Raw genomic sequence first — 21,279 nt, 5'->3', positions numbered from 1 at the left:
GAATTGTTACAAGAATGACTATCAAAATTTGGGGTAAAATTCTGTGCAGAAAACCCCTCACTTTAAATTTAATATTAGGCTTTGTTTGCGTTGTTTATCTCTTTTACACTGATCGGGTAGTTTATAAATATCAAGTTGAACCCGATGATCCGAAAAATGTAAATTCTGAGGCAACAGTTAAAATTGAGAGAGACAGGAAGGAAAAATATCTTGCTGATTCTTTATTCCCTAAAAACAAGGTCGTTTTAAATAATTCGGAAAATTATTCTTACCGAGTAATGATTATTACACATTTGCCGCCTGGCTTCGATTTGTACGGAGCTAAGTCTTCTTACGCGTTTGTGTTTTCAACAATGCTTTATGCGTCGTGGAGGTATGTTCAAACACATTACGGATGGTTGCGAAATCCGAAAGAGGGCGTCAAAGCTGACATGTTTGTATATTACGATGAATATTTCGATTCCAAAAAATTGCCAATCGATTGCAAAGAGTTGACGTCACCAGAAGATATTAGAATTAACGAACCATCGCAATGTTACAGACGTCAAATTGCGTACACGGACCACAGTTACTATTATATAAACGGTTTCTCATTTTTACAAGATTCGGAGCTTGATCAAATAGTTCAAAAATATCACTTCGTTTTGCGAACTGATCCGGATTGTTTTTTGACCCCGAATTTCTTTACGTGGCGAGTTGAGAACTCAGTTGAAATTGTTTTCAGTTTTTGGACATACGGAACCGCAATTAGCAAAATTATGCTTCACACTATGGCGGGCGAATTAGGCTGGAAACGACAGAAAGTCAAAACTATCGGTTCGACATGGTTAGTACGAAGCGATCATTTTATCAATTTGTGCGAGAAAACTGTTTACGCCACGCTGTTTGTTTACAAAAACGGCTGGAACCCGGATAAGTACCCAATTATTGGGCAATTTGTGGCAAATAACCCGAAGGGAAACTGGCCCGAATGGTGGCAACCTGTTAGTTTACTATACGGGGCTGATTTAGCAGTTCATGACCATTTTGACAAAATAACAACAGAAACTAATCTGAGAAAAATTCTGGACGTTGATTCACATCATCATACGTCTGAAAATGGACCACCCAATCCAAAAGTTAAAGACGTCAAACACATACATGCATTGCACGGTCAACCCGATGCTCATTTTGACAAGTTTCTATTCTTTGAGGAGCGCAAAACTTTTTGTTCAGATGGAAAAATTAGTCAAAATTTCGAAACTTTGAGCGTGAAGATTATGAATAAATTTGAAGATCGAAATATAGAAGAGATATTTGTTGCTGAATATTCATATTTGATTGCTATTAGAGGAGCTCTCGATTATATTTTACAGAATGGTTGTTTCAAAGATCTAGAACAACCTTGGTGATTAAACTCTAATCTAAATAGATAATAGATAAAGAGATGCTAAGAGGTCGAACTATTGTAATATCGTTATGATATCTGATAACCACTGAATTTTTTTCTCTTCAATATAGCTCCACAAACAATCATTTTGTCCGATCAATATATCATATATCAATTTTGTCTTGAATCAACTCAGATCTTTGTGGAAAACAAACAGTGGAGCTAGGCCGAAAAATATTCTTACAATGAACAGAGGAATGGTAGTTTTGAGCGGTTTTATGATACTCAAACAAGCACTTGATAATATTCAAATCAGGGGTTCATGGTGCAGCTCCCTTTATAAGAAGAAAGACAATTTTTTAACTGTAAAAGCTCTATCATATGATAATTTTAATAAGAATTCTTATCGGCACGGAGGGAAAGGCAATAATAGTTACTCAAAAAACCAGTATAACAAAAAGTTAATAAAATTTAACTTGAACAGCAGTTTCAAAATAGCAAGGCTCTCATATAAAAATATGCTATGGATTGGGGGCATATCTTTTTGCTACACACTAAAGTAAATGTCAATAAAATACAATATTTTGATCAATGAATTGGTCGAACACGGATAAGATGGTAAAAATAGCAAAAAAAATGTTTTCAATGCAAGCCCACTTTGGCCAAACTTACTAAACTTAGTAAGGCCGTAGTACGGCAGCGTTAAAATCTTTGATTTTAGTACGGTTTTGAAGTCAAAACCGTACTAAAATTTTGTTAAATTTTCTAAATAATAGCTGGGAAATTGTCGGAAAAGGCTCCAGTCAAGTTGAAAAATCGACTTTTGAGACTCTTACAGTATGTTCTGGGTGTGTTTCCCTCCTTCTTGCTCATCCAGTCTTCTATTTCAGAAGAAGAATTTTAAAAATGCCAGACCTCTGAAGTAACAGATTTTCTTTTATATATAAAGAGTCAGATATTCTCACTTCGTAAGTTGGTGCTTCATGCAAAGATGCGTTACTCTGCTGAACTGACTCCGAAATTCTAAAATATATTTCGGGCCGCTACGTGTTTCTCGTCGGATGACATTTTTCCCAGTTAAAAAACCCAAAAGCAATTACACTAGCTCATAATTTCATCATATCGGCTTGCGGAGTATATTTCAATGTTGTATTATTAATTGCTCTCAAACGAAGTTTATAGCAATTATTTTAGTCCTGTTGGTCTTTTATGCGACTTTTCGCTTGAACAATTTTTCGTCTGACGCTTTTGATTTTTATATATAAACGGTTTCTCATTTTTACAAGATTCGGAGCTTGATCAAATAGTTCAAAAATATCACTTCTTTTTGCGAACTGATCCGGATTGTTTTTTGACCCCGAATTTCTTTACGTGGCGAGTTGAGAACTCAGTTGAAATTGTTTTCAGTTTTTGGACATACGGAACCGCAATTAGCAAAATTATGCTTCACACTATGGCGGGCGAATTAGGCTGGAAACGACAGAAAGTCAAAACTATCGGTTCGACATGGTTAGTACGAAGCGATCATTTTATCAATTTGTGCGAGAAAACTGTTTACGCCACGCTGTTTGTTTACAAAAACGGCTGGAACCCGGATAAGTACCCAATTATATATTTCGGGCCGCTACGTGTTTCTCGTCGGATGTCATTTTTCCCAGTTAAAAAACCCAAAAGCAATTACACTAGCTCATAATTTCATCATATCGGCTTGCGGAGCATATTTCAATGTTGTATTATTAATTGCTCTCAAAGGAAGTTTATAGCAATTATTTTAGTCCTGTCGGTCTTTTATGCGACTTTTCGCTTGAACAATTTTTCGTCTGACGCTTTTGATTTTTCGTCCTCAAAAAAGGGATAGGTAGCGCCGAGCGGGAACCAAGTGATCTCAGAGCCTTTCAGCACTGTTTCAGATCAAACTGTTCTAGAGACTTATACTTATGGTGTGAAGGGCGGTTCTTAGAGGTTGAATACACCCCCACTGTTCACCCCCCCATTATTTCCCTCACCCCCGCACCGCGCGCGCTCTTACCCCCCCCCCACTCAATTGTTGCCCAACCCCCCACCCCGTCAACACACCGGTGCCATCCCTCCCTTGGTTCCCTACGTTCGAACAACCGATCGCTAAAAACACGCAAATTTATACTAATTTCCACAAGTTTTTTCAAGCTTTTTTTCAATTTTTTGACATTTTTTTCATTATTCACACCTTTCCGGACTCAGGGGCCAGAGAACATTCTTAGGGAATTGATAATAAGTTACTGAAAAATTTTTATCTGCCATGGAATAGCTTTCAACTTTAATATGACAATATTTAGCGATTTTTTTTGACAAAACTTGCTTTTTTCTTTTCCAGTTTTTTGAAAATTTTTGTCGGTTTTTAGGCTTCTTTAGCCTCAAGTGCCCAGGAAACCTCCTGTAGGGTTTGACAATAGTTTACTGAATAGTTTCTAATTGTAATGGAATGTTTTTCATGATTTCATGATTTCATTTCCTGATTTATAATGGAATCCTTATGAAATTTTTATCTTTTTTTCCGGCACCCGGATCCTAGGGACCTCCTCCAAGAGTTGATGATAAGCTGTCGAATAGTGCCAGATGGGTTACTTGACATAACTTCGGAGACACAAAATAGTTTTGAACATTTTCACTGCGAAATCTGGAAGCTTTTCCTTTAAGTTTTGCAAATTTTGCAAATTTTCAAAATATCAGTTTTTTTACTTGATTTATTTACCAACAAGGTTAGAAAAATAAAAATTGCATAGTCGAATCAAGCTAAAGCTAGCCTCTCTAAAGCGTGGCTAGCTTCTGACGAAGCAGGTCGTTTTGGAGAAATTCGCCCGACGTTAGTCGTTTATGTTTGTTAGGGCTTGGGCGCTACCTACAAGCGCTATTGTTAATAAATAGGAGCATAACTGTTGTAAACTTTTTAAACCAATAAATGTTCTATAATTTTTTCAAAAAAGCGCAGCATAATCAATAATCAATATCTCAATTTTGTTTTTGAATCAGCTCAAATAATTTGAATGACAAATAAATCATCAACTTTTTAGTGAATTGGATTCGTTAATTTGATCATTCGTGGAACAAATTTCGGGAAGTTCAGTTCTCCTTGTTCAAGAAGAGTTGTCAGAAAAGGCACTTAATTTTGAAACCACTCAACTGACGCCATTAACTCCCTCATTACAAACAAATGTTTCACTCAATAATGGTTTTATGGCATCACGCAAAAACTTATATTAGGAGAACCGGCTCATTTAAAACGCGTTTTTTCTCTAGAATCTGTTTTATTTATTCACAAAGAAACAACCACCGAAATGTTAATGATCCAAAAAATAATTTCAATACTTTGTCAAAAAAATACTTTGTCAGCCAAATTATTTAAGCTAAAATATTAAAATCTGTCTAAATCTTTCTGGTATTGAACTCCTTAAGATAACAGTTATCTTAGCTCCTATAAAAACACGGAAAAGCATTAAAAAATTGAATAAAATGCTACTTCTCTATTTTTAAAATAACGTTTGAAACACTGGAACAATAAACAGTTTGGAAAATAAAATCAAAATGAATAATAAAATAAAAAATAAAAAAAATAGTTTCAACAGGATGCCAACATACATATTGAAAGAATCGTTAAACTTTTCTTGTGACTAAATAAAAAAAACTGACAAAGCAAGATAAATCATTTTTTAAATATTTTTTTTGCTTTAAAATTTGCCGATAATAAGAATAAATTTGCTTGAAATCAGTCCGGGCATGAACAAAATTGAAGCATGCCAACAAGATCCCGAAGTTGTCAAGTTGTTTTTAACCAATATTTTAATTTAGAGGTCACTTTGTACAAATGAAACTTTAAAATGTTACTTGTTAGTAAATTCAATTGATTGGACTGGGAAGTTTTTGACATTGAAAAAATGTAAAATATTTGTTGCATTTATCAGAACTTTTACTATAAATTTCTACAACATTTATAAGAAATTTTTTCGCTGTCTATCAATGACAACTTAAATTTGAAAATAAATGTTTGCGTAATAACAAGATTAAGAAATTCACATTTTCAGAAATTTTATTCTATATTTTGGAACATCTCGTTGAGACAAAGCTTGTAAATATGTAAATGCAAAAAACTAATGGAACCATTACAAATTTAACCGCAAAATCACTTGAAACCAATGAAAATATTATTGAAGCATAAAAAGACAAATTGTTAATTAATAATTGCATTAATAAAATCAAACATCCTTAGAGATGAAAGCCCAATATTTTGGCATACGTATATACTGTTAGCCCATTTTTTGGAGAGGTTTTGAATTTTTATGCAAATTCAATGAGCATTCAGTTGTATTTTTTTCGTTGATTCTAAAAGCATCTTTCGTGAAAAGATTTGAAAATTTGGCGCGTTTTCTATAAAAATGAAAAATAAAACTTTTCCTCAAAAGCTGGAATCTTTTCATGGTTATGATGCCGACTAATAACGAGATCCGGTATCGATGAAACATCACAATTCCTGTTCCGACCAAATGAACTCCAGATAGATTTTAATGGCAAATGTCACCAGTTAAAAGTAATAAAAAGTCCCAAAATCATTAACTCATTACCGGCAGGTAGCAAATTTTCTTTAATTGACACGTAAAATACTTGTACAATCAGATGTTTAGAATGTGCAAGTCAGAAATAGTACTAATATTCTATTTTTCCATCAGAAAAATCCAAATCAAAACTAGAAGTTCTGTGTTCTGCTTAAAGTATCTTCTGAAATAGCTACTATTTATTTCGAATGGTACAATCTTAAATTGCTAAAGCAGATGTTGTTTTATCATTTTTTAATATTTTGTTTCCAATTTTATCTCAGGAGGAAGTTTACTCCAACTTCAGAACGCTTTTTTGTTGTAGGAATCACTTGCCTGCTCTTAATATGAAAAGTTGTGTTCTGCAATCTTTTCTAACCTAAAAATTCCGCTTAGAAAAAATACTTTTCCTGAAAAAAATGACTTCTATTATTCGAAAGTGAGTGACTAGCAGTGGTGAAAGGTGACATTCTTTGAATAGATCTCTTGACTTTTGTTTTATTTTCGATTAGCCTCCTTTAATTCCCCATTTTTTTTGATACGCCTTTTTTTAATTATAAATAGCAATGCCAATACAGCACTCGCTTGATTTTTTTTAGCAGAAAGACTCTCTCTCTCTCTCTCTCTCTCTCTCTCTCTCTCTCTCTCTCTCTCTCTCTCTCTCTCTCTCTCTCTCTCTCTCTCTCTCTCTCTCTCTCTCTCTCTCTTCTCTTTCTCTCTCTCTCTCTCTCTCTCTCTTTCTCTCTCTTTGCCAAATCAATCCAGTTACTAATACTGTGTCGAATCTCTTTTCTAAAACACTTTGTTGAATTTGCTGAATTTTCTCAAAAGACAAAAAAATGACAACTAACTTCAAGCGAAGTCACTGATTGAAGTCATTCAACAGACTAGCGTTTCCAAAACAATCATCAGTCCTAAGACAACAAATTTTCATTTTGCTATCGCTTCAAGAACTTTTGAAAAAATACGGCTCATGTTTGTTACACATCTGGGTTGAAATTACATATTTCTGATGCTGGCTTAATTTTTGTGTTTGTCAGCTGTCTCTTTTTAAAAAATGCACATCTGGTTACTTATTCGAGAAATAGCTTAAGGGCCTGTCTCGTTGATAGACTCAGTACCACACCATTTTTTAATTATTTGAGTGCTTCCTCAATGCAACTTCTGCAAACACCTCAAAATTACTATCTCATTGCAAAGATCTAAGTGCTCGTATAACCTCTGCTTAAGATTGGGCTTTTTCATCCACCTTGTTTATTGAAACGTATTATATAATCCACTACTGAAAACAGTGTCTCCCAATTTTTATCCCTCAATTGGGATGTCAACGCAGTAATTTAGAAAATTTAAGAGCAGCAGTGACAATTTAAACTTAGACCTCAAAACACAAGAAGGCGTGTTTTGATTTGCGCATTTAGTTTTGTCACCAACAAAACACATTAAATATTTGACATCCCCTCTTATTGGAGTTTGAATACATTTATGGAGTTTCAACCTCAATGATGCACATCTCATTTACTCTGCGTAGTCTATTCTCCTCCCATTTAGATACGAAATGATTCATCGTCCAGATAAATGTATAATAAATATTTTCAAGCAGCTCCTCAATTATCGTTTGTATTTGAAGTTATCTGAACATTGTCGTCAACACTTATATTCTTCAATGTTATGTTCAGCTGTTTTAAATATCACTAGGAGAATAGTTTCAAAATGACGTATTTGACTTGTTTTTTTGCTGAAACTTTATTTTCATGTGCTTTTTTTCACTCTCCAGTTTTACATCTTAATAAATGTCAAAAATGAGCGAAGAGAATCGGCACCGCAAAAGTTACGCGTATAGTTAAAAAAGGGCCGACAAAAACTCCATATTTTGGAGTGTCAATCCGCTCAGAAGCACCACGAAACCATCGACACAAAAAACAACTGGAACACCAGGTGCTTTAAAGTAAAACTAGAAGAGGGGGACCCTAAAAGGTATCCTGAAATATGAAATAGTTCAGCCCTCATAATCGGTAGCGTTCATCAAAGCGTTTCGGGAACGCAATTTAGTTTCGACTTTCTTTTGCTAAACGGCTGTTAGTTATGCAATAAGAAATATACATAGTGGTTATAATCGGAAGTTAGTTGATACGTTTTAGTTGCTGATACTGTTCAAAGCTGTAATTACAATCTGTTAAAATGTCTCTTCGTTAACGGAGCGTACATGTACATTCAATAACAAAAACATTTGATTTCAAGCGAAGTCACTGAGTACTTCTCTTATTTTCAGTATGCTCAGAATGTCTCGGATCTTTTGGGGAGTCGATAACCGCATTGAAGCTTCTTCAACATAACTCAAGTTGACAACCGTCAAAAGTGTCTTCGAAACAATCTTCAGTCTTAAGAAAACAAATTTTCATGTTGCTATGGCTTCAAAAAAATTTTGGAAAAACTATTGTTGAGTTTCGTCTTACATTTTGATTTATATTATGCATTGCCGATGCTTTCTTATATTCATCAAAATTCGATTGTCGTTTGTTTTTTTCTGGTTTCTCTGGTTCATATTCGAGAATTAGCTAAAGAGTCTGTCAGATTGATTTGCTCAATTTCACTGCCTTTTTGAAACACCTACAAAATTTTCCCGTATAAAACACAAATAAAAACTTCTCGAAACTGCCTGAACGGAACACAGCTGCACCCTAAAGTGCATTTTGTAGAGTGAAATCAGTAAAGACGGGGATTAAAAATGGATCAAGATTTATGAAAACATTCAACCTTCAATTTCGGTAGCGTTCAACAGTCCCTCTCTGGAAAGTAATTTAGTTTTGTTTGATCACTGAAAGGCTGTTAGAAAGGCTGTTTAAAGGCTCTTAGTTATGCAATTATAAATGCACCCCGTTGTTGTATTTCCGAATAAAAACATGCTTTTCGTAAATATGGAAAAGTTTATTACATACAAAAAACAGGTGTGGATTATAATTTTGTAGTTGTTTCAAATTTGAAGATGCTTCCGATGTCCGGAAAAAGCAATTGGGTACCAGCAAGCACCTACAGATGTTAAAAACATAGCTGATGGGCTAATGGTCATCAGTTCGGTAAAACCTTGCAATTTTGCTGAACTAGTTAAGAGGAGTGCATTTGCACTAACAATCGGAAAATTATATCGAAGTTCAGTCCTGGGAGGTGAAAATTTCGTCACATAAGGAAAATTCGATATTTTATTCATTTGATTTATTACAATAAGTTGTTAACAGCCGTAATATTAATCGTGAGTTTAAGCAAGGCTATATTTTTTTATATTTTGCAACTTTGAGGTAAATTGAAATTCTGTTTCTATGCTTATTGTAGCGCTTTTAAAGTTTTGATTTTATAATGAACGCGTCATATCCGATGAACGCTTTCTCAAATTGACCGTTCAATGATTTATATACTTGTTTTTTGCTTCTTAATTATCTATGCTTACCGAGCTGTTTAATACATATCTCAAACAGCTGACAATCAATTCACTTGTGTCTTGAACATACTTTCATAAGAGCGTGAGATCGAGAAAAAACGTCTCTTATCAACTAAAACGTAGAGAGAACAAAATTTACTTTTGAATTCGAGAAAAAACTAATTACGTTAATATCTTTCATTAATTATAAGCACGCAAAAGCAAATATAATTTTCTATCAAAAAAGCAGCGCTGTATGTCCCAATTTACTCATTTGTTGTTCTTGGCTGCACTTTAAATGACCTGATAATTTGATTCAATCATTATAGTTTAATACTTTTTGTTCGATTACCAACGAGTGCCTCAAATATGAACAAAACGACCTCTAAACCTCCAAACCGGCAAAATCAACTCAACGCCAACGCAAGCAAGCAAGAAATCGGGTTTGGAACTTCCGAAAATGTCGTTCGAGCCAAAATTCTAGAATGTCTCAGGAACACAAAATCTCCAGAAGTTTTGGAACGACTGATCAACGTCGCCAGGGCAAACGATCCGAACTTCAATATCGAGTTCAGAGATGAATTAGGCCATACATTATTGGGCATTGCTGTTAAACAGCATTCGATGCCCTGCATAGAACTTTTTGTTGAAAAATATAACTTTTTCATCAAGGATGAATTGATAATTGCGGTCGACATTAACTTCAAAGAAGCGGTTGAATACTTCATAAATCATGATCCTGAATTAGTTAACAGAGCTGTACTTACAGGTACCTGTTACAGACCAGGAGTATCACCTGTTATGATTGCGTCATCCAACGAGAATGAACAAATGTTGAAGTATTTGTTTTCACGCGGGGCTGTTCCATTAAATGTGCCAGTATACAACCCCCGCGAGTCAAGAATTATTATTCGATTTGATGCAATTTTACAGACTATTCAAGCGTTGTCTGAACCTGTTTATTTGTGTATTATGAATGAAGATCCGATCATGGTGGCTTTTAAGATTTCAGGTATCGATTTGTTTCTTTTTCCTCGTGACCAAATTTTCTAAGTCAATTTCAGGAGCAATATTCTGTTGAAGATTTACAGTTTAAAAAGCATTTTAACAAATTTTACTAAAATTAATGAAGATCAATTTGAGCGTCCGTATGAACAAATTATCCCGAATCGTAAGTAGTGGCCCTTTATCAACTTCAAAAATTTTAATGAATAAACTCCAGAATATTACCAAAACGTGTAAACTGCTAAACTGTAGGGTCATTATTGTTGAAAATACCATGAAGAACTAATTTTAGGTACAACAAATTAGCAATTTAATTCAGTTGAGACAACTGACTTGTGTTAAAAGTTCTATTTCTTAAATATTTTTGCAATTCTGCTACTGGAATTATTTGAACTAAAAGAATTATTTGAAAATACGGGCCTATCTTTCCTTGAAAAAAGATTTCCCCGACTCATGACTAGATAATTCCCTGAACTCAAATCGCGGATGAAAAATGTGGACTTTTGCTGGACACATTTGAATAATTCACTCGAACCAAAAAGGGCTCTGGCTCCATTTTAAATAGTTAGCCGATGGTGTTATATTAGTCAATAAAAATCCACCCAAGTGAAATTTTTGAATCTTCTTGATGCGGAGGACTAAATCTTTGTGCCCTGTATCAAATAGGGTGTAGAAAATTTCAATTTTTAATGTTTTGGACCAGTCATTTTGGTTCACTTAAAGAACCGTTTAAAGAGAAGTTGAGGGTTGTTATACTCTCCCGAGGAAAATGAAACAATTTGGAATACAGAAGCGTGTGATCACATTGACTCGTGTTCTGATGTTGCAAGTAAAGATGTGGAGGCAATCCGAGATAGCTGCGAAAAGTTTGCGGCTGACTTCATCAAACACGTAACGACTTTTGACGAATTGCAATTGATATTAAGGTAATCAAATCATTTTGTTGTCTTAGGCAGAGTTCATTTAAATAATAATTATAAAATATTTCAAAATGAATAAAGTCCTTTTTAACATATTAATTTTTTTGTAAAATTTTTTGAATTACCCACGTGGGCTCTGAATACGTTCACCTAATCTCTCTTTACAATAGAGGGGGCTATCTGAGATAAGGCGTTTGGTTAATTAATGTGCATTCCGCTCCCGTTCATCCGCAGTCATGGCTAACTTTTAACGAAATTCATTACGGATTGGAACTTTTGGAAAGAAAACAATAAATTTCTTTTTGATTTGGAACATAGGTTGGATATAGTCTTGAAATAAGTGAATCGAGAAAATTATTTTTTTTTATTTTTGGATTTGGAGAAATAGTAATGAGAAAATTTCAAAACAGGAGGGCAAGCATTTTCCCAGAACATTAAATCAAACTGGAAACATTTCTTTATTTTCTCGGTCAAAATAATAAACGGTTACTAAACCTATAACTAGGTTCTTAAAACAAACAACGAAATTAGCTTTTTAGATTTTAAATTGAAAAATTTGAATGATTTTACTTCCGGAGCGAAATCCCCCCCCCCGGGGGGGGGGTGGGGGGGGGGGCAGATGAACATGACCAATTCCACCGACGGTTAAGGAAACAATTCACATTTGATGAACATTGATTTGGTTGCAGCCAAATGACAACAGAAGAAGAGAATATTGTGGCCCCTGGAAAACCCTGGGAGAGACTGGAGTACGCCATGATGAAGAACCACTTCAAATTTGTGGCCAACAGTAGTGTCCAAAAACTAATCAAAAGAAAGTTCTACGAAGGTCCAATTGCTCTCAAAGACTTCGAATCTTCTCACATTATCAAACGGGTATTTTTTCTATCATTTCTGGCGTTGCTAACTCCATTTTGGCTGTTTTTCAACCTGTTTTTCCCGCAATCAGATTCTCCAACTGGGAAAATGATCCAGGGTTTTCTGGACATGCCGTTCATGCGATTTATAGTCCAGATGGTGTTCTACTCTCTGTTACTGCTCTTTAGTGTCATGTCAAGCACATATTGGGAAAGATTACCTGAGGAGACCCTTGACTACGCTGCATTTGATTACTCTTGTTACCTTGAAGTTATCAGGTACGATGCATGGCCTTGTCTTTTTGGGTTATGGACGGAGGATTACGCCTTGTACTTTTATTTCTACCCAGAAGAGTACCTCGATTACATCATAGGAACTGTTTCATTTCATTCATGCGCTGCGTTTTCTCCCAAGTTTTTGCATCTACATTGTTTCAGCCTCCAGCCTAGGGGGAATAACACTTTAAGCATGCGCTTTTTTTCTTACTTCACGTAATTCATTTTTTGTACCGTAAAATCGTCTTATACCCCCCCTTATACCATTTAGCGTTTACCTTTATCGTTAACGTAAATCATTACCTTTATCATTATCTTAATCATTACGGCAAATATATTATAAGTGAGTCTGTAAATTCGTTAATGTAATGGAACTCGTAAAATTCGTAACTAAAATGGAAAAGACTTTTATCGTGTATAAGGATAAAACGAAATGTCATCGAGTAAGATCTGGTTAGTCTTGTCAGATCTCATTAGAATGGAGATCTTCTTACAGGTACCCCAAAATTATTAACAATTTGTCATATCTGACAAGATATAAATTCTTGCAAGAGAGGTCATGCAAAAGAATAGATGCAACAAACTATTGGATCATATGATCCTATGCATTGATAATATGTATTGTCAGTGAGGGTGAAATATCGCAGTAATGGTGGGAAATAGAAGACCGGTGTCTGAAAAGGAACTGAGAAATTTAGGGGTGGCGTAGAATGCCGGAAGGGTCTCTACTGTCGCCGTAACCTCCTCGTGGGCCATCCTGGACAGACTTTTGTCTAACTAAGCGTCCACGATCGATCTCACAAATCACGAGGACTTAAAGACTTAATGTCAAAATCTGTTACTTGCCGGTCCGATACTCATCCGCGCAGGCATGAACATGAAATGAGGGAGTTGAGACAGACCATTAAACAGAGCCCTTGAAAGAAAGCAGCAAAAGTGGAGAGACCGTCAGTAAAAAAATGGCGCTGGTGATCATGTCTCGCCAACTTCTACCCGTTGAAAATGTCTCCAATAAGTGAGAGATGGTCTATCTAACTCGAAAATCAACAAAGTAACGAAAGTGAAATCGCGACTAGTAGATGAAGTTTGGCCATTTAGTAGAAATTCGGCTGGACTCCAATTAAAGTCTTTTGTGTTCTCTAATCGACCTGAACCTCCCTGCTAATAGGCAACGAATGCAGGGATAGTAGGGTAGAAAAGTGACAGAGCTTGGGAAGACTGCTACACTGTATGAATGACCGTTGATGAGGGGTGGATCAGAAAACTATGTGTGATCCATTCACAGAATTAATATCAGAAGTGAAGTGGGAACTACTGTGTAAGGTCCAGACAAAAAAGATGTAGTGATAGTCACAGAATAAACATCACAGAGTAGTGTTGCATCTGTGATAGCAGAGCTCAAAAGATAACAGTGGCTACACTACATGTCTGGTAAGGACAACACATGCTCTGCTATGTCCCGAAAGATGGTTTAAGGAGACATAAGGCTCACGGGACTCAACTCCTCAAAAAGCTACCCCCCAGACGGTCTTTGCACCGATGCTCTGGTCTTCATGGCTTCGAACAAGTTCCTCTAAAGGTCTGAGGACTAAATACCTGAGGCTTCGGCCAAAGGAGAGGGTGCTCTGGGTACTTTAATTTTTGTGTATATTATTATGATTCAAAATTTTTAAAGCATTGAGATACATGCAAGAACAAATTGTTGATTGTTGACAAAAATGTTGACATGAAGTTCGTTACGTGATTCATCTTTTTCAAAGGGAACAAAATGCCTCAATTTGAAAAGTTTCTCACAAAGACTCTTTGAACAAATCAGTTGAAAAAATTGCGAATTAATGGCAGCTAAGCGATTTTACAAGTCCCAGAAAACAAATTTAGTGATTGTTGCAAAGCAGAAGCTTTGCTCGTAGTTAAGATTATTTGATATCATATGGAATCAAATGGTATTTTTCACACCAGATTAAGCACAATTTTTCTGCCATAGCTTTCAGTTGCTTTCAGGAGTCATTTCATTATTTTAAAAAATGTTTCCTAATGCTAATTTAATGCGCAAAACCTTTTTATTTAAGTTTGCCATTACACCTAAAAAATGAAAATTTTGGCGTTTATTGCTTTCAGCTTCACTGTTCAACAGTACCATATAATTGTCAACAAAGCCATTAATTTATCAACACGAGCACCTCATTGCTTATTAGTTTAATGATTGTTTTACTAAATGCTGTAAAACCTATACAAAGATTTTGATAAATGCAAAATCCAAAAACTCATGTCTGTTGTTCATTTGTTGTTTTTCCAGGTTTCGTCACAACGAACTTTTTGCCAAATTTTGGCTAGTTTTCGTTAGAGCCCAGAAAGACGTAGAACTTAGCTTTACAACCATTCTAAACATATAATTCATTAATAAATTATTACAAGTGCTTATTGGTACCAAATTTTAGAGTCAATTCACTCTCTTTATAGTTGATTTTCCTTTTTGTATCTTATTGTAACACTTACACTTAAATCAGATTGCAAACTCAGATTAGAATTAAAAACGAAAGAAGATTTTAATTATGAAGGAGATAGAGGGGACGAGACAGATTTAAAATTTAAAAAGACTGAAAAAAGTTCTTATTTTTGAGGCTTTTTGTCTTTGTTCTAGTGATATAAATGATTAGTGGCCATGATTAGAGGCCTTAAACAAAAATATTTCATAAAGTAATCTGAGATTAACTTAGCTACTTTTTTAGTTATCCTTTGAATTATACTTACTCTGGTACTTAGTACTTATAGTTGGTCCGTAAGTCGCAGCAATTTTCTTTGAAGGTAGGCTTATTTCGGTAATGGAAGCCGCTTGTAATGGCCCAGCCCGACATTTTTGAAGTTTCCAGAGAGACCAGTAAAATTGGACCTTTTACCTCAAATGAAACAGCTTCCTTCCAGACGAAGTTGACTCAATTTACTCGCTCACTTTGACCAACAATTGGCTCGCATATCTAAGCGACGCTTTTATTTTCATCTGGACCATCGGAAATATTGTAGGCGAACTGCGGGACATCTGGTCGCATGGAATCCGGATCTACTTCGCTGATTGGGTAAACAGATTAAACATTCTGCTGAACTTTACGTTTCTAATGAACGTTTTCGTTAAGTATACATACTTAATTAATGAAGGCGGTTACACGGCACCTGGTGTCCGAAATCAAGATTTTGCTCATCCGTACAACTTTGCAGATTCAATGAGGAGTTTAGGAGTTCTTTTCCTTCTTTTCAAACTGTTCAAACTTGCCAGAATGACGGATGTTATTGGGAGGCCGCAGTATTTTCTGGGAAAAGCATTCAGTGCTGGCTTCCGATTCTGTTTGCTGTTTTTCTTTATCCTAATTGCATTTTCTGTTGCCATAAATGGACTTATTCACAGAAGCTACGCTGAATTTCAGCAAAGATGCGCTTACGAGTTATATGTTCTACCCGAGGAAAGTTTTTTCACGTGTATAATTCGACAATATTTTGAGGGTACTCGGGAGGAAATGCGAGATTACCAAAACATAAGGAAAGTATGGGTTAATTTCTTGTTCACGCTATTTGAACCCGATAGCAAAGCGATTAACAATTTCGCTCGGTTTATTAACCCACAAGAATGGGTTCTGGTTGGTTTATACGTTATTTACGCCTTTATTTTAGTCGTTGTTGGTTTGAACCTTCTGAAATCTTTAATCATTTTTGCTGTTCTCGACTCGCTAAAACGTGAAGATGAAATGTTCCTTTTCAGACGAACAATGCATTACTTTAAGTTTATTGCTGGCCATGAAATTATGCCCTCTCCGTTTAATGTTTTGCCCAGCATCCGGCAAATTTCGATTTGGTACCGCTCACGAAACGTCCCGGAAGCACAACTTTTCACAGAAAAAGAACTGAACGACGTTGTTAAACTGCGTGAAATAATTTTACGCCTGAAAAACAGTTATTTGCGTGAACACAAAAAGTCATCACGAAAAAGTTACGTCACAACCGAAAATATTGAAGGCTTCAAAAACAGCGTTAGTGCAAAATGCGAAAGGGTTATACAAAATGTTTCTGGTCTTCAGAGAAAAACGGAAGAGCTAATCGAATTGAATAATAGGAAGAAGAAAGCACTTCGTGGAAATTCAACCGAGGAGGGAGATGCAATTGCAGACATAGTTGAAAACAACGCATTTTTGCAAAGATACAAAAAACGCGTGTACAATTTTTTGAAACCTTCAGTTGGACTTTCGGCTTTTATCAAAAAGAAATAGCAAACTAATCAACCAAGCCTGGTAAATTAACTTGTAAACAGTTCAGTCTTTGCATTTAGAAATTGATTGAAGCAATATTATAAAAACATAACCCACTAAAGTCGCACCAATTGCTCTCAAAAGACTAGCGAGCGGTTGGCTTCGTCCGTAGCTAGCTACAGCATAGGGACGCTAGCTTCGAGCGCGCTGGGTTGCGGGTGGATCGATTTGCACGGGGTGGGGATTGATAGGGGGGATGGGGGATAAAGTGGGAGGGGGCACTCTAAGAACCGCCCTTCACATCATGAATTGATGTCTCCAAAATGTTTTTGGCGAATCACATACTTAGAGATTATAACGCCGTAAAGCTCTAAGAGAACTTAATGCCCTGAGGGCATTACCTGCTTATCCCGTTTTCGAGGTCCAATATAACTGCTACAAACTTTGATTGAGAGCAATTCACAAGAGAAAACAATTTTTTTATACTTTTGTAAATGACATTTTGTAAATCGACACAGATTTTGAATTACTAAAAATGATAAATTTTTTGTCTTATCATTCATTGATTAAAAGCAAGATCAATGAAAATGTTGCAATAAACATTTATATCGCTACGTTGCTCACATTTTTGTTCCGACACCTCTTGAGGGGGAGGAACTATATACTCAAATGGGTTTGTCTTTTTTTGTTCAGTCAATTTTGGCCGATCGATATATTCATCGTAGAGAGTTGAGACTGGTATCATTAGAAAGCTTGTCCAGCGTAGAATATGGAATTAAAAAGGTTTTCTTGATTTTCGTTTTTTACAGGGAGATATCGAGGTTTAGACTTTCGAGAAAATAGAGTGAATTCCGTTGATTTTATTCACCTTTTTTCGGAATTTTTGACTAAAATTTCGCAAATTTTGCTGAATATAAATAATTTTCAAGAAAATCTTGTTGATTTTATTTTTAAAGACAAAATGTGTTGTCGGCCATTTTATTGAATTTTTTTGTCACAAATTCCGGCTAAATATTTCCAAAAATTCAGGCTTTTTCATCAAAAACATCACGAAATAAATTTCTTTAGTCCACTCTGATTAAATTTGTGGGAAGTGCACACCCAAACACCACTAACACAATCTTTGTGGACTGAAAAAGGGGCTAAGAGAGTGATCTGAAATTAAAACTTTGCCAATTTTTGCTAACTTTATTCGTTGATTATCAAAAACGAGGCATTTATTTTTGATTTTTTAACTAACAAAATATCTGTATCTATGACATTCGAAAAATTAAATATTCCATATGGAAAATTAGTATTAGCAGGACTAGTTTTGTACCAATCTTGGACCGTTACAACCCAAAAAATATTTCGGATTGTCATCAGTCGGTTTTTTATATAAAAAATTCGATCTTATTTATATTAAAAGCACATTAAACAACAAAACACTTCAAATCAAAGCTCACTAGTGATAGGTCCTATTGGCTTCCTAATTAGCTCCAAATCAATTTATGTAATTGATTGCTTGAAAGCTTATGGTCGTTTTGACTTTTAAAAAATTTGATTTTTAAATAAGAAACGGCTTATTGCAATTTGCCTCCATTTTTCTCTTAATTTGGTCAACTTGTAGGTTAGAATCAGCAATCAAAGAGTGTTTCCTCTGTCTGCTGAATTCAAAACCAGTCTTTATTGCGGTTTTACTCCTTAAGTTACTGCGTTCTGGCTTTGATATTACTAGATTTCACAATTTTTTTTTAATTTTTAGGTATTTGCCCAATTTTCATGTTTTCTAGTTTTGTCAGATTATCGCGTTATTGGCAGTTCATATATCACATTATGCTAGTTCAAAATAAGGCACAATTGATGATATTTAAATCCTTAAAGATATAGATTGTGTTTCTTTACCGCTTCCACAATACTTTCTCGAAGAATTTAATTGAATTTTTTAATTTTGTCTTTAAATGTCGTTTTTACTTTGTGTTTTTTGGTCGTATTTAATTTCCTGTACTATGGCCAGGTTTGATTGGCAAGAGTAGATGAACCGATGTTCTGATATTAAGGAGATAGATGATGGCTTTCATGACTTTGAAAACAATTGTTTTCCAAAATGAAAAAAAACACTAACTTCGCAATTTTGTTCCTTTTATTGTGTTTGTTGCCTGGTCTCGTTAATTAAAGGTTAAAAATGACATTTTTTTGTCAAGGGATGGTCTCAAAAGGGATTGGTGTCACAAAGTCTAAAGTTTTTAAAGAATTCGTTATGACTTTACTGGCTTCGACACGGGTTTTTCACAAAAAAAAGTTAATCAATTTTTGATTTTTGTTATATTTGACGTTCGTTATGTAAACGTAAGACATGTTCTGGATAATTGCAGGTCTCAAGGGCTTCCTTCGGAAGAATAAAAGAACCTATTCAATTTTTTCATTTTGTAGTTAATGGCTTTCATGTCTTTGGAAATAATTTTTTTTTTTCAAAAAAAAAAACAAGCATTACATGATCTTGCCTTTTTTTCTTTTTTTGTCGAATTGTTGACTAGTTTCATGAATGAGAGGTCACATAATACATTTCAAGCGAAGATCTCAAAATTGATTGTTTCACAAAATCTTATGTTTTTAAAGAATTCGTTATGACTTTACTGGCTTCCACACGGGTTTTTCACAAAAAAAAAGTAAATGAATTTTTGATTTTTGTCATATTTGACGTTCTTTTTGTAGACGTGAGACTTATTCTGGCTAATTGCAGGTCTCAAGGGCTTCTTTTGGAAGAATGGATGAACCTATTTAAATTTTTCCCTTTGTAATTAATGGCTTTCATGTCTTTGGAAATAAATTTTTTTCGAAAAAAGTAAGTATTACATAATTTTGCATTTTTTTTCGTTTTTATCTAAGTGTTACCTAGTTTCATTAATGTGCAGTCACATAATACGTTATCGGTGTTCAACGAATGTGCAATCGATCATATTTTGAGGGCCAAAGTATGGATTTACGGCTTCGGAAGTATTTTCTGGCAAGTTTTAATTGATTTTTTTTGTTGTCTATTTGTTGTTCTTTTTGTAACTGCATATAAAATTGAATACCGACAGTTTTTAATGCCCTTCTAAAGAAGTATGTGTAATTGTAAACCTAAGGGATGTTTTAGTTGATTTCTAATGGTTTTCATTACTTTGAAATTAATTGTTTTTTTTTTAAATTCAGCAAATTTTCTAACTTTAAAGTTTCTGTTCTTTTTTGTCTAATTGTTACCAAGCCTTATTATGAACTGGTGAAAAACTATTTTTTCCTGGTTAATAACAAGTTATTCTGTTTAGTTTCAGTTTTATCTGACGCTATTTTGACTTTGTTATTAAGTTTGGTTTTTTAAAACGGACATAAATTTTTTGATGTAATTATTGTTTGTTGTTGTTGTTGTTTGATTTTGTCGTTCGTCTTCGCTCGTTTTCTTAATATCAGCATATCTCATCAACCTAATGCATCATTTTTTACTCCACTAAGTTATTTACTTTGGAGGCAGTCTTTTCCTTCATACAGTTTTTTTTTTAAAATACTTGTTTTTTTTATGTTTTTCTATCTGTTCCTCATTTGGTAGACAATTATGCCAAAATTGTGGATGAGCGGGGTCGGAACCTTATGTGCAATCGCACATTACCGAGCCTCCTTGTTCTATGTTATACATTTAAAAATTCTTTTCACGTAGTTAGATTAAGTGTGTTAGAAATGGATCTCGGTTTGGCGAAAACAAAGACTTGAAATGACACTTGCTGTTTCTACCAGTAATATACAACTTCATTACGTTGCAAAAGTTACATTGCTAAATTTGAGGCGGTTTATATTGACTTTTCGTGGACCAGTTAGAATACCTCGTCACATTTTCATTGTTCATTCTCACGTTTTTGTAATCCCCGCTAAACACTACGTCTACCGTGGACCAGTGTGACCGAAAAAAGCAAGACTTTTGCAATTTTTAGTGGTGGATAACGTCATCAGTGTCCTCGAATGTGTGCATGTAAAATCGATATGGTGCCTTTACAAGCAGTTCAACAATTATTGTAAATTGCAATTATTGTTGAAAATCATTAATAACTTAAGAAAGATTAAAAAGTTAGTTTGAAAACCAGTTTTGGAGAGATAATTTTGAAATTAAAAACGAATTCAATTAAAACTGATGGCTTAAGGGTCTTTTGAGTGTGGGGTAAATTTAAAATTAAAGCCTTGAGGTAAATTAAAACTATTTCGAATGATAGTTAAAGTGGATGTTAACAATTGCATTGAAAGCAATTGTAAAAAAGAAATTGAAACATATTTAATATGCAACTAAGCACTTCCAGCAAGTATTTATGATTAAACATGCAAACATATCAATATATATGACAAACAGAATGAGGAACTTAGTTACTTTGAGATTATGGGAAAAGGTAGTGCAACAGCAAACAACCCTGATGCGTGAAAATAGGTTGGATTGGGTATCAGTTACAGAATCTTGCCACTGCTGTCAACGCTTCCTCAAACCAGTCAATGCGAGTAAATGCGACAAAAATTTCGCCAAAGAATCAACTGTGAACAAATTTTAGTTACGGTTACAAATATTCACACACCCTTGCGACCCTAATCTTAAAACATGATCGTGGTTAATAATTTTTTCCTGAATTTACTCGACTAAATGT

The 21,279-nt window shown here is 34.7% G+C and overlaps 3 protein-coding genes across 3 annotated transcripts in view; 2 read left to right on the top strand and 1 right to left on the bottom strand.

Annotated features, from left to right (window-relative positions):
- Positions 1–21,279, bottom strand: part of LOC142336036 (uncharacterized) — a 421,548-nt gene that overhangs the window by 321,971 nt on the left and 78,298 nt on the right. The window lies entirely within an intron of this gene.
- LOC142336559 (transient-receptor-potential-like protein) lies at positions 9,476–12,624 on the top strand. The gene is made up of 3 exons (XM_075385468.1): positions 9,476–10,358; positions 11,142–11,277; positions 11,961–12,624. The coding sequence occupies exons 1-3, from the start codon at positions 9,716–9,718 to the stop codon at positions 12,622–12,624; spliced, it is 1,443 nt and encodes a 480-aa protein (XP_075241583.1). The 5' UTR covers positions 9,476–9,715.
- LOC142336558 (short transient receptor potential channel 4-like) lies at positions 15,311–16,851 on the top strand (the record flags this gene model as incomplete). Its single annotated transcript, XM_075385467.1, has 1 exon — positions 15,311–16,851. A coding segment is annotated over one exon (1,350 nt), but the record flags the coding sequence as incomplete, so codon positions are not given.

This window comes from Convolutriloba macropyga, chromosome 3, assembly GCF_964194025.1.
Source record: "Convolutriloba macropyga chromosome 3, txConMacr16.3, whole genome shotgun sequence".
In the NCBI taxonomy this organism is placed as follows: Eukaryota; Metazoa; Xenacoelomorpha; order Acoela; family Convolutidae; genus Convolutriloba; species Convolutriloba macropyga.
Note: the sequence above shows the minus strand (reverse complement) of the source record. Positions and strands in the feature narration are given on the sequence as shown.

Excerpts from the sequence above, each read along its gene's own strand:
- LOC142336559 (XM_075385468.1), top strand. The coding sequence starts at position 9,716 with ATGAACAAAACGACCTCTAAACCTCCAAACCGGCAAAATCAACTCAAC. Across the intron at positions 10,359-11,141 it reads GGTGGCTTTTAAGATTTCAG|AAGCGTGTGATCACATTGAC; the intron begins GTATCGATTTGT and ends TTTGGAATACAG. Across the intron at positions 11,278-11,960 it reads GAATTGCAATTGATATTAAG|CCAAATGACAACAGAAGAAG; the intron begins GTAATCAAATCA and ends ATTTGGTTGCAG.